Source organism: Bombus bifarius, unplaced genomic scaffold (genome assembly GCF_011952205.1).
Source record: "Bombus bifarius isolate JDL3187 unplaced genomic scaffold, Bbif_JDL3187 scf7180000007970, whole genome shotgun sequence".
Classification (NCBI taxonomy): domain Eukaryota; kingdom Metazoa; phylum Arthropoda; class Insecta; order Hymenoptera; family Apidae; genus Bombus; species Bombus bifarius.
Window position 1 is genome coordinate 5,469,716 of NW_022884356.1, and position 14,061 is coordinate 5,483,776.

The 14,061-nt window shown below is 36.3% G+C and overlaps 2 protein-coding genes across 5 annotated transcripts; one reads left to right on the plus strand and one right to left on the minus strand.

Annotated features, from left to right (window-relative positions):
- The first annotated feature begins 335 nt into the window (after positions 1-335).
- LOC117211349 (voltage-dependent calcium channel subunit alpha-2/delta-3) lies at positions 336-11,180 on the plus strand. Of its 4 annotated transcripts, XM_033455118.1 has the most exons (19): positions 336-615; positions 1,229-1,415; positions 1,577-2,116; positions 2,245-2,652; positions 2,753-3,067; positions 3,801-3,857; positions 5,168-5,248; positions 5,324-5,398; positions 5,503-5,607; positions 5,680-5,751; positions 5,836-5,983; positions 6,549-6,615; positions 6,721-6,890; positions 6,969-7,092; positions 7,470-7,502; positions 8,121-8,395; positions 8,543-8,883; positions 8,989-9,231; positions 9,321-11,180. In XM_033455118.1, the coding sequence occupies exons 1-19, from the start codon at positions 539-541 to the stop codon at positions 9,711-9,713; spliced, it is 3,711 nt and encodes a 1,236-aa protein (XP_033311009.1). In that variant the 5' UTR covers positions 336-538; the 3' UTR covers positions 9,714-11,180. The 4 variants fall into 4 exon arrangements, with proteins under 4 accessions (XP_033311009.1, XP_033311019.1, XP_033311028.1 ...); XM_033455128.1 differs by lacking the exon at positions 7,470-7,502; XM_033455137.1 differs by lacking the exon at positions 3,801-3,857.
- Positions 11,181-11,276: 96 nt separating this feature from the next.
- LOC117211368 (peptide chain release factor 1) lies at positions 11,277-12,845 on the minus strand. The gene is made up of 2 exons (XM_033455159.1): positions 12,371-12,845; positions 11,277-12,284 (listed from the first exon to the last, which is right to left on the minus strand). The coding sequence occupies exons 1-2, from the start codon at positions 12,699-12,701 to the stop codon at positions 11,380-11,382; spliced, it is 1,236 nt and encodes a 411-aa protein (XP_033311050.1). The 5' UTR covers positions 12,702-12,845; the 3' UTR covers positions 11,277-11,379.
- Positions 12,846-14,061: the final 1,216 nt, after the last annotated feature.

A 14,061-nucleotide genomic window follows, 5' to 3' on the forward strand; every position in this document is an offset into this window, starting at 1 on the left:
GTTCTATTTTATCAATTATCCGTCATTCCTCATATTCCAAGAAATCTACGAAAATCTGTCAAATCAACGAAGAACTCGAACGTTCTCCCTGATTCTATAAATTTGCGAAAACATCAGCCACTTACAATAACTACGAGAATCGCCGCTACGAAAATCTTTGGGAAAACAAGGGCGGCCGAGCTCGAAGGTGACTTTTCCGAGAGACAAACATTATTATCAATTTCGTAAGGATGCTTATACGAACGGCGACGCGGCGTCGAGACTCGCCGGCCGTTCCGACGCCTCTCTGCTCGTCATCGCGCGCAAGCTCCACGTCTCGCCGAACGATCGATAAACCATACTGGCGAGTACCGTGGTGTCCGGAGTGGAACGGTGCGCGCACTGCATGGCGACGACGTCGACGACGACGACGAGCACGACGACAACGACTACGGTCGGACCGGAGTATCCTTAATGTCAGACGCGAGTCTTCTCTCGGCCTCAGTTTTGTTTACCGTGTCCTCGCGTAAACACCGGAGCGCCGAAGAAGACGAGAGTTATGAGGCTCCGTTTCCTGCCTGCTATCGTCATCCTGATCCTGATCGAGGCACATGGTGACAACATATCGTCCGACAAGTAAGTTCGAAACGACCATTCATCCAGTAACTCGTACATGAGAAATTTTCCATTTTTTCCTTTTCCACGTTCGAATTTTATGTAGTTGATAGAACGGTTGGAATTGTCAGGAGTTTATTACGATTAGTCCACATGCGCAACCCTTGATATAATGAAAACGTGGATGTTGATACACGTTCCTCGTTGGTATGTTTGTATAGGTCGTCCCTTTGTAGTTTTAGCGAAGGTCGCTTGGAATAATTGGAGATTTTACAAGAGACGTAGAATGTTGAAAATGAGGAACGGTAGAGTTTATGGATTTCGTGTAACACGTTTATATTCTTTGTATTATCGGCATTTTGGAACATTTGATGACATTTGAGCATTGACAATTGATACTTAGATAGATAATTGTATAATTATTTACAAATTATATGGCTACCTTTAGATTTGACTTATTATTTCGTGCAGTTCTAAGAAATTTCTTGCAGTTTAATCTGTCTCCAATTGGTAAACCGTAATATTTTAAATACATCCACTGCTTACATAACGTTAAAATAATATAACATAACATTATGTTAGACTAGTAGTACACACTAGTAGTGCGATCATTTGAAATTTATTCTCTGTACAGAGTGGGAACATGGGCAAAACAGTTAGGTTTCGAGTTGTCGCAGTTGGGCAAGTTTGTGACCAACGTGGACAAGTTCACCGAGAGCTACAAACAGGCAGCGGTGAAGCCACGTGATGGCACTGCTTTAGTCCACGAGATCGCTAAAGACATCAAAGCCATGATGGAATCGAAGATATCAGCTATTAAGGTACATAGTCTGATCTAACCAGCCTAGAAATAAATCCTAACGCTACAAATTTATTTATAAAAAGCCTTTCATAATATAGATTATAACATCTGCGACAATTGGTCAGCTTTTAGGTAAAAATCATGCAATTCGTAAATGTCGTATTTATATTGTTACCATAGAGAATCATGGATGTCGCGGAAACATCAGCCTTGTCCGCTCCAGATGCCGATCCTCCGGAGTCCTTCTTATATATCAACGCAAAGAACAACACGATCGATCTGAAACACAGTGCTCACTTCGGCGGTCAAGTCAATTTGACCATGTCGGCAGTTCACGTTCCGACGAATGTCTATGATCGAGCCTCTAACGTAATTAGAGCGATCAAATGGTCCGAGGAGTTGGATAAAACCTTCATCAACAACTACGAACAAGATCCTTCATTGTCTTGGCAATATTTTGGTAGCGCGACTGGTTTCATGAGACAGTATCCAGCGATGAACTGGTTGATGGAGCCTGTGGATTTGTTCGACTGCAGAACCAGAAGTTGGTACATCGAGGCAGCTACCAGTCCAAAAGACATTCTTATTCTTATAGATACTTCCGGTAGTATGACAGGGATCCGCAGAGAAATTGCTAGACACGTAGTGAATAATATTCTGGACACTCTTGGAAACAATGATTTTGTTAACATCATAACGTTCTCCAATGTTACGAAAGAGGTAATTGACACAGAAATGATCCTATATTAAGAACGAACAGCTAGATTTTATAACAAGACAAATATGAGTTAGTTATCCATCATATTTATGATAACCAGTTATGGAATCAGTGAAAAATGGGATTCCAGGTGGTGCCATGTTTCAACGACACCTTAGTACAAGCTAATTTAGCGAACGTGAGGGAATTAAAGAGAGCTATCATGAATCTAGACACGGAGAAGATTGCGAATTTCTCCCTGGCCTTGACCACCGCATTCGAGCTCCTCGGAACCTACCGAACCGAGAGGGAAGGAGCCAGGTGCAACCAAGCGATTATGCTGATAACAGACGGCGTTCCTTATAACTACAAGGAGATCTTCGAGACATACAACTGGGAAGATAATTCCAACGAACCCTTTAAAGCTGATATGCCTGTCAGAATGTTCACTTATCTGATTGGCAGAGAAGTGGCAGACGTAAAGGAGGTGCAGTGGATGGCCTGTGCTAACAGAGGTTACTTCGTGCATCTCTGCACCTTGGCTGAAGTGAGGGAAGAGGTATATTTAATTATTTTATACTTTAAGTTGATCGGTATTTATATTTCAGTTTAGTTTATATATCAATTGGGTGAATTAATTAACGAATTGTCGTCTTTAGGTCCTTAAATATGTTCCTGTAATGGCAAGACCATTGGTTCTCGGTCGTACGGATCATCCAACGATCTGGACTCCAGTCTACGCCGACGTGACAGATCCAAAGATGACCGATTGGTTGTGGGAGCAAAGAGAAAGCGAAGAACAGAAAGAGAGATTCCTCATGCTTCACAGCAGGAGAAGATTCTTCAATGCCGAGGAACGAGATCGCAGATTCGTGAAAAAGCAGAAGAAATCGCACGACCAGAGCGGCGATCTTCAGGAATACAGGCTAATGACTTCGGTTAGCATGCCGGTGTTCGACCGACGAGAGAACGCGGTAAGATCTTCCTTCCTTATACGATTCAATTAAAGCAACTAATTCTCTAGAAACGTGCTAGGACACGTCGTAACTGTTACGTTAGATTCTCTGCATATATTCTTACAAAAAATTATATTCTGTCTCGGATGGTGAAGATTGATATGAAAAATTTCGAAATTCAAGTATACCCGATGCAATTACATATATGCAATTACATGCAACGTCACATGATGCAATATCCATGGTGCATAAATAAAAGATTCAGCTTTAGGTATCATTAAAAATATCCTGGAACCTGTGTTATTACATATCGAGAATAGATTAACGTCCCTGTCGCTGTATGCAGATTATCATTAACCCCGTTCTATTAATAATTATTTACGGTGAGATACACCTATTATACCTATGTATACATTGATTTGTAAGAATTCGAACATCAATCAATTAGTCGATCACGCCACGATCAAATGGGCGATTCTCAGGTTTTCTTTGTGATTATGTATATTATTGAATGAAATGAAATTAACGATGGTGGTATTATCGAGACACTCGAGCAAGCAGGCATTCACAATCATCGCTCTCCCCATGATAACCCCTTTTCACTCCACTGCCTTCGTTCGATCGATCAGACGATATCAACACGTGTCGTATTACCCTCTTTATTCGTTGACGGATAAACGTTTAATCGCGCAAATCACCTCCGCAATGAGTGCATTTTTTCCTTTGGTTTTAAGTTCCTGTTTGTCCACAGAACATCACAAGGCAGGTGCTGGTGAACGAAGCATACTGGGTGACAGAGACAAGAGAGGTTGGCAGCTAAACAAAAAACACAAGCAACGTTGTTTCAATGCATAGAACCCTGTACCCATCCTTTCACCTTATTGTATTCAAGTACGCGACTTGGTCCTTTCTGGTCTCCACGTTTACCAATGGAAAATTTATCTGCCTGATCTAGAGCTCTTCTTAATAGCAATGGACAATTATTTTATTTTGTAATGTCGACGACGAAACCTATATTTTACTGTAAGATAATGTAAATTAAGGAAATAGCAATTTTTTTAAACGAGACGTGGATATCCAGGGATGAAATCGATGTCGCGTAACAATCTTTCGTTACATTTAGGTCTACGTTCGTCTCTCTGGTATCTTACTTTGGTCTAACATTAGTATTGGACTTAGTTTAATCATTAGGTAGGTTTAGGTACTTTAGTCTACCCTGTGCCCTGTTCGAGACGAGTAGAAAAAAGCGGATAATCCCGCTCGCCTGTTGGATTGCGAACGACGATACCTCCTCTTGATATTACCATTATTATTATTATTATTATTATCATTGAGACTCGTAGAAGAACTTCTGGTTCTGCAGTGTCTATATATGTATACGTATACTCATACTGAATACAAGAGAGAATATTTTGGTTGAATATAAAATGAGTACCAAGTACACGTGGTACAATTTGATCAGTTTTATTGAGTGCTAGATTTCGCTAGACAAGTAACATAGTAGAATTAATTCGAGCATCGTTCCTATGGCCATCTTTTTTTCTACTAATACATAGAGAGAAAAAAAGACAAGAGAAAAAAAGATAGGACAAAATTTACGAACTTACATTTCATCAGATTCCTCGGTTATTCCTTTGCAGTATTCACTTTATATAAATATTGATATTTTTATTTTAGTATTCGATAAAGAATTCTTTTGCAGTAAATTTGGAGGAAAATAGACGGCTATCGGAACGATAACGGCGTGGCTAATTGTGATTTGATTATTAACACTTAGGATAGCCTGCGTCAAACGTTTATTGTCCTTATTGTGTATCGTTCTTATTATTATCGTTATTATTGAGAACGTAGTTGAGCTAGTTATACGTCCAGCAGTATCGTCAGTGAACATTATTATTATTATTGCTATTGTTTTTTCTTTTTTAGTAACTATCGTTATTTAATTCTAGAACGTGTGTCATTAGACGAATTTATTGTGATAGCGTTTATATTGGAGAAGGTAGATACGCTTATGGTTATGCGACTTGGGATGATGATGATTTGTAATTAATTTTGACACACAAATTAATCATTTGTTTACTGGATTTCATTAAAACGTTGTCATGATTCTTTGTGTAGACACGAATCGCAGATCTGCTCGGCGTCGCTGGTACGGATGTTCCTATCGAAGAGATACAGAAACTCATGATGCCACATTTAGTGAGTAGACTACATTTAGCGTTTCCTTCTATTAGAAATAAAATATTAATTCTCACTTTTTATTTTCAAAAACAGCTTGGCGTCAATGGATACGCGTTCATTGTGACAAATAACGGTTTCATCCTGATTCATCCGGACCTCCGACCAGTGGTAAGGAATTTTCTTCGTATTTAACTTCTCTTTAAAATTATTTGATGTCACTCGAAATCACCTAACGAATGTCATTACAGTTATTTATGGTGGTGGAAATATAGTTTCAGGGCATCCTAAAACCAGCGTACAATAGCGTCGACATGGCGGAGGTTGAGCTGATGGATCAGGATAGGGAACCCAGGGAGTTCGATGAAGGAATTATTACGGTACATGTAAATTAGCTTCTCGAAAAATAAATAATTCCTACTACTATATATGTAATAGTCATTTATCCACAGCTTCGGGATGACGTGGTCGACCAAAAAAACGGTAGCGTGACACTGCACACGAAATATCATTACGATGATATGGTGAGTTGTATTAAGATCGGTATTATAATTAGAACAATATAATATCAGAAATATTAATTTTGAACTCTTCTGTTTCTTCTGGAGAAACGTGTGGGTAGGGTAAGGAGGAAGTACGATTACACAGGTATACCAAATACACCATTCACGGTGGTGGTTAGTCTGCCGGAACATGAGCACATTGGAAATTATCGCGTGCACGCAACCGAAGAAATACATCGTTCACACGTTAGTGGTACGTACGTTCGTAAAATGCATTTCAATAATAACTAAAATAATGTTTCTTTTTTGCATTCTTGTAATTCCCCACATTAGAGACAAATCTCGTTAAACCAGCAACATTCAAGAATTAAAATAGTCAGACGCATCTGCGGGCGCTGAACTTTTGATAATCGAGAGAATTTCGTCTCGAAACTTTTCAACGGTGCCTGTAAATAGAATTCAATGTTTTATTCAATAGCAGAGATATATATGCAACGTGAAAAGTTCGGTAGAAGTTTGATTGCAAACTTTCCACCGAGCATGCACATTTGCGGGAGAAGCTGGCAACTTTTGCCTGCGTATATAATCAAAAAGGCCGCGGAAATAAAGTTATCTCTCCCTCTTGGACATACAATCATGGGAATGTTCAAACTTCTGGTCTAAATCTCAGAAACTCTTCGGATACTTTACGTCTCTTGTACGAATAATTCTTTAAACTTCTTCTGACCAATACATTGCGATCACACTAATTTAATTCATCGTTACATTACATTTCCGATTATTTGTTAATCATATCTTAATAAGATTTCCCGTTATAGGCAAGAACGTGTCTGATTATTTCACTGGTAAAAACTGGCGGGTACATCCACATTGGCTGTACTGCAAGTAAGTGAATAAATATAAAGTAATCAATAGCCTATTTTTTTACAATTTTATTCTTCAGCTATTTCTTGGTAGAAATATAATGAATCAAATAATCCTCTGATATAGGTATCACTATGAAGACGACCGACCGTTTAATACCTCGGAAGAGCAGCTTGTGCACTTCCTACAGCGAACCCGCCAGCCAGGCTGGAGGTGGAATGACATGAAACAGCCATCCCAGCCACCGGAATATTCAGCCACGAATTCCGGTAATGACACTCACCGCAAATCAAAACGTAAGCTTCCGCATACTTTGTCTTTATCATATCCTCATAAAATGAAATGGTAACTGACAAATTTTTTTATTCGAATAGCTACACCATACAAAGCGGACAAAGACTCTTATTACTGCGACAGGGATCTTCTGTTGAGTCTGGTTTTCGATGCAAAGGTAACCCAATGGTTCGCGAATCCCAAAACTGCACGCGAAGAGGCAGGGTGAGTACCGATATGATTTTATTTTTAAAACAAAATAGCAAAGCATTCTTGGTGGATTGTACGCTTTAAAAATATATATTAAATGAAGCTTCAATGGTCTGGGGATATTAAGGATAGGATATCATCTTTTCTCTTGAGAAAAATCGTTAAAATTGTTAAAAAAGAGATTAAAAAGATTGAAAAAAATGTTTATAACGCCACTGTACCATTAAATAGGTTCGGTGAGCCCCCATTTTCGTGCCCTCTATATTTTTACGTTTTCTGCACAGTTCTTCTCTCGTTTCTTTCTTTTTATATTCTTTCCTCTGTCAAAATTTTAACAAAAAAGTGCACCCATTTCCTTTTTTACTAATACTGACCACTTTGACGCCATGCAGACCTTTAGCTAGGCTGATGAATCTGCTGCCCAGGTAACGTCCATCATAAACGCACCTTACGTTTTTAGAAGTTAACCAGTTGACTACAATGTGCTATTGCTTTTTTCTTTGTACAAACTTTCGTTCTACAGTTCGTATATTTTTATTTATCTCTGCTGATTCTTTTTGATGTTGATTAATTTATCATCTCTGTTACTATTAAGGACATATCTTTTTATAACATTCATTTAATGTTTCTTTTCCTTAAATCTTCTCAACAATCTGTATTTTATTCTTCTATTATTCCTTGTACATTTGATTAGTAAAAGGTATTATAGTCCGAGGAAGAAGATAGACCTTCAGTATTGGAACCTTGAAGAGGAAGAGGACATTGGCGACTGAAAAACTGGAGAATCATTTTTATTATACTGTATAGTAGTCAAACTCATTTGTGAAGCTTTCCATGATAATCTATTATAAATAACAAATTCTAATTCAAAAAATATCAAACGAAGCGAAGCAAATGAGTAACCACAGCCAGTATTCCCATAATGCAGTATCATATCAAATATAGTATCACAGCAGAAAATAAAGTATCTTAGAAAATAAAGAACTTGGATTTTAAGGAAAGAATGTATCCTCCGCATATATCTAATACCATCTTTCTTGTAGGAAAGATTTCCAACAACGTTTCGGCGTAACGCTTGCCTTCATGGCTACCCATAGTGGTCTGACAAGATGGAAAGACTTCATGATAAACGAAGAAGAAACTATTCCTGATGACCACTTCAGTAAGATGTATCCCAGAGCTATCGACGAAGTGTGGTACAAGCGTGCTGTGGAACAGCACTACGTGAATTCCGATAGCTTCGTCTTTTCCGTGCCAATCGACGAGGAAGGGGCAGACAACACTACTCTTGTCACTGCTAGTCGTGCCATATTTATCGGTAAAGTGTCGCGTAAAAAGATAAATAAATTTGAAGAAATTAAAAGAAGATTAAAAGGTTGAAAGTGACCTAAAACAAATTTAGAAGTTGTTCGGAAGGATAGATCGGATGAAAATATTGAAGTGAATTATTTATTTTATTCTTCAGGGACTGATAAGGAAAAGGCGCCAGCTGCGGTTGTTGGTTTCCAATTCCAACATACCGCTCTTCAGGCTCTCTTTCAGAATATTACATTTAGTTGCAAAGGAGGTGAAAAGTGCACAGATTGCGCTGCGGATGACTGGGCCTGCTACTTGATCGACGACAATGGATACGTGATCGCAGCCGAAGATAAATTTGATGCTGGGAAATTCTTTGGTGAACTGAAAGGACCAATTATGTCTAGTTTGGTAAAAGAAGGTGTCTTCGAAAAAATCAGAATATTCGACTATCAAGCAGTCTGCTTCAAAAGTAAGCAAACTAGTAACGATGGAAGCATTTTGTTGACGGTAAGAACATTTTATTTTCTACTTATATTAGTAAAATGTTTATGAAGAATTGCATACAAATATATAATGATATTTTTTAATGAGTTACTGTATTTACATATTTAGCCATGGAAACACATGCAACAGATGGTTTCGTGGCTCATCGGCCAAGCAGCCTGGGCTTGGGCTAAAGCTGGAATTTGGGAATCCGACTACGCAGAAGCGTATGCTTATCCGAACGAAGATGAAGGTATGCATGAAGACTATCAGGAAAGCGAAGAGAAACCACCGATAGATCCTAAGGATGAGAGGCTATTCGATCAAAAGGTTTTGATCAATAGAACACGACCAGAAGCTTGCGATCAAGAGGTAAACTTCATAAAATATCAGTTGCATTGTGACATATTTTCCAATTTTACCGCGACGAGACTACACCGTTCTTCTTTCAATTTTATCAGGTATATCTGTATTTGCGAAACGCATCCTTCAACTTGTCCAACACAGATGTAGGCGCAAATACAGGATGTAAATACATCGTGCAACCAGTTGAATACAGTAACATGCTTCTCCTGGTTGTGAACATTGATGAGAGCTGCGAGCAAATGATGATGCCTCCTTTGAGCGTCATTCCAGAAGAAATAATCTACGAGAATAATTCACTGGTATGCCAGAAGGCACTCACTTCATTAAAACGAAAGAGACCTCAATCCTGTATTCGTAGTCACGCGAGGGAGAGCGAGATCAAAGATCTTTGCGGTTTGGCTTCGAATGTGGCGCCGAATGTCTACCTCCTTCTTCTTTTATCATTAATTTACACTTTGGTTCATCGACTCGTTTTTGGTCAACATTAATGTTTCATTGGATCGATTTAAGACGAAAGACAAGAGATAGAAGGCGATTAAAATTTCAGTTACAAATTTACACGCTGCTGATTTTTTCGGAATCGATTATCAAACGGAACGATTATCTTCACGGCCGTTCATGCTATGCAGTATATAGATGTCCTTAGAACGTTTTTCGGGTTCGCAAAAACGTATTACATTTATCAACGTTTTACGAAAAGCTATTAAACGAAAGAAAAGTACAATTCGTAATTATTCGTTACGAATCGATCGATATTCTTTTTTTCGTTTTTATAGTTATCGCGATTTCAAGATGTTCTAGTGTTTATAGCGACGCTATAATAGGGAGATATTCTCCGAGTCCTGGTACTGTCTCCTTAAATGGTACTTTGACGATGGTGCAAGCAGGGTCTGCACCTTTATACTAATTGGTCCAATCATCAATGTACCTCAAGGATTATACTATGTCACGGGATCAGGGTTAACGAAATTTAAAGAAGATGTATACCCGTGAATCGGTGCCGAACTAGTCCTAAAAAACAATCTTACTGCCTGAAACGCAATGCGGTGTCTATATCATATACGTCCCTGCTCTGTTTCTTCTTTTTATCCTTCTCTTCGCTTTTATTCATTCGATTATATTTCTTAGACTTGTTATAGGTACTTAATCAAATTCTCGAAAATTGTACAGCGCTTATTCTTTGCCCGTATGAGTGGAATGGAAAAAAGGAAGCTAACAGATGGATATAATCAAAATTTTATAAATCTACATAGATCAGAAAAGACGACAAGAAAGCAGTAGTCAAAAGTATACTTTCTTAACAAAAAGAAATATCGCGTATAGAAATATTGAATAAGGAAACGTAAAATACATTGCTCATTCAAATACTGTCGCTGCTAGTTACTCTACAAATCATACACTCGACCAATCTTGCGTAGGAAGAAAATTCTAGAGCGGTCGAAATACATATGACGCGTTTAAGATCTAGATTTAAAGTGTGGTACAAAGGAGGAAGTTAATTCACGCGAGAAACGCTCGTAGGTGGAGGACGCACCTACATTTCGTGGGATAATCGGTTGAAGGAAATTGTGAGGAAACGATGAAATCGCATTTACCACGAACTTAATTCGTCACGGTCGCTAATGTTAATTTTTGGAGCATTCAACTATGTAGAATTTTATAGGAAACTACGTATATGCGAGCAGGGTCGTATATAAGAGTTATACTTTCATGACACTATGAAACACACACACACACACACACACATACACACAGCGCTTTGTACATTAACCGATGTAAAACGTGTCGTTTGATATTTATAGAGATTACGAATATTAATTTTGTATATTAATGTATTATATGAGAGTTACAAGGATGTGTGCCTTTGGACACGCGGTTACGAGACAAAACGAAACAAAAGTAAAAGAAAAAAAGAAACAAAATCTTGTTGTATGTTTTTCAAATAAACAACTGATCTCTCTAATTCAATAACTTCTCTGCTTCCTTAAACGAAACAGAAAGGTTTTATTGATAGAAGACGTGGCGAGTTTTCATCCGAAAAACAAATGATGTTACTTGTATTACACAGAGTTTATTACAATTTGCTATGTACAATGGCTTGCCTATGTAAAATGAAAATCATTTCTTATCAAAATGGCAAATGTTGGACTAGTGTTATTTGAATTGACTCATCATCTCCTCTATAATCTCCAGCGTGGTCCTCGGTTGCATATCCTTGTAGAGCCTATCCTCCAGTATTTCCAGATCTGCTCCATTTTCCATAAATTCTCTTAAATTGTGCATTGTGCCATTTGATATTCTATGATCCGTAATCCGATCTTGATTGAAGTTATATGTTCTGATTTTCTCGTTTCTCAATCTCGACCCCATTTGTTTCTTACGTATTTTATTAATAAGGGAAACCTGTTGGTCCAATTGTTCCTCAAACAATATAGTTTTTAGTTTTGTTAGTGCTAACTGTTTGTTTTTTATTTGAGACCTATTGGTTTGGCAAGTTACAACTTTACCAGTGGGTATATGAGTTATTCTAATTGCAGAATCTGTAGTATTTACATGCTGGCCTCCAGCTCCAGATGCTTTTTTTGATTCTATTATCAAATCTTTCTCATCTATCTTGATATCAACATCCTTGGGTTCTGGTGTGATTATTACAACAGCTGTACTGGTATGTAAACGACCAGACTTCTCTGTTGCTGGAATCCTTTGTACTCTATGTACACCACTTTCATATTTTAATTTCTTGAAAGCATTGTTATCCGTTATTAATAAAGTAGCTCTCCTTAACCCACCCGTGTCACTTTCAAACTGTTCCAATGTCTCATAACTAAACCCTAAATGATCAAAATAATTTACATACATAACTAATAAATCTTTAGCAAACAACATAGCTTCCTGACCACCTACACCTGGTATTATCTCCATAACAACATTATCATAATTTTCAGTATCTACTTTTTGTAAAATAATATCTAAAATTTTCCCGTCAATCTGTGACATCTGTCGTGCATATGCTAAATCTTCTTTTCTTATAAGATCTTTCATTTCTTCATTCTCAGGTACTAAAACATAAGTTATATAGATTTGTTAAACAATCAGGAAAGAGGGTTTTAATTTACGATAATGTAAATGAATGCAAAGTACTTACCAAGATCGTTCAAATCCTTTATATTCTCAATTATCTTAATTTTCTCATTCAGCAACTGGGGGATTTCGTGTATTTTAAGAATATCAGAAATACTTCCTCGTTTTTCATCGCCATTTTGATACGCATTCATAAGATGATCTAAATATTTTCTAACATGCTCATTAGTTACAAATAAAGTCGCTTTCGAACAAAATTGGCATATAGATAGATTAGCCTTTTTGTTGAGGTTAAGGAACACTGGATAACACGATTCGATCAGTTTAGTCTTAGCTATGAAATTTCTACAGTACTGGTAACTATTAAGCGAGCATCCTCTTATTAGAAATAACATATTTCATTACAAATTATTATGCAATCAAGATATGTTCCTTATTCATTTACGCGACTTTAAGTAAAAATAAAATCACCTATCTCATGTTTATATTTACAACTGAAGAGAGCGCCAATATGGCATTAACGCTATCAGTATAGAAAACATTAAGGAGATACAAACTGATCTTTAAAAATTATGTACATTTTGTAAATTATATATTCTTAAAGCAAACCTAAGTTCCTTAATTTAAAATAATCACAATTTATTATTATATGAGGAGCTGATATTCTTACAAAATCAAAAATAAAAAATTGAAATGTTTGATTAAGTATAATATTTTAAGTTTACCTCTGTTGGTAACAGCAGGTTGTATCATCATTTCGATAGCTTTTACAATCTCAATTCAATTAAGTTTATCTAGTTTTGCATAATATTAAAAAATATAGTACAGGAACACCATCTTTTATAACATTTACTCTTTACGTATACATATAATTGAATTAAAATGTATAATTTATTGTAGCAACAGATATTCAATATAGGCACTCATAAACTCAAAAATGTATGGAATATTTTAACTTCAATCATAAAATCGTTATAATATATTATTGCTATTTACTTTAACGAATCTATATATTGGAAAACAGATACATACGTAAGTAGTATATGTGTAAAGATTGAAAAATGTGGCATATCAATTGTATCGATTTTCTAACGAGTACATACAATTATATACTATTCACTCTTAATATATCCCATCTTTCTCTGTGTAACGCTATAAAATAACTATAATAATACTTTTACAAGAAACATAATGTACATAAAAATATTGACAATGTTGCCATTTATAAATGAATTAAAATAAAACTTGTTATTGTACTTATACATATGTATCATACACTAAAATGCAGTCACTTTAATTACGTATATCAAATATGTAATATATGAACAACCACGTGTTCAAATTAATACAACGACTATATTCGAAATACAAGCTTTCAATATATATATTTATATATATATATATATGATATATATATGGTATATATATTATATATATATATATATATATATATATATATATATATATATATATATGAGTATAAAATAATCTATATTGCGCCTAACAAGCTTTCTTCGTTACAACTGGTCAATCTTACTGAACAATTGACCATAGTGGATCAATATTAACACAAAAGAAATAAACAAAAAATAGAAGATAAATTTTTGCGTAACTATATCATTAATGATCGCTGAGGCTTGTAAATCTTATCATTTAAAAGATCGATAATGTCTTTCTCGTGACAGATGATAAACTTGCAATATTTAAAATTAAAAATGAAATCCGATGAATAATCGTAGACAGCTATACTTCATA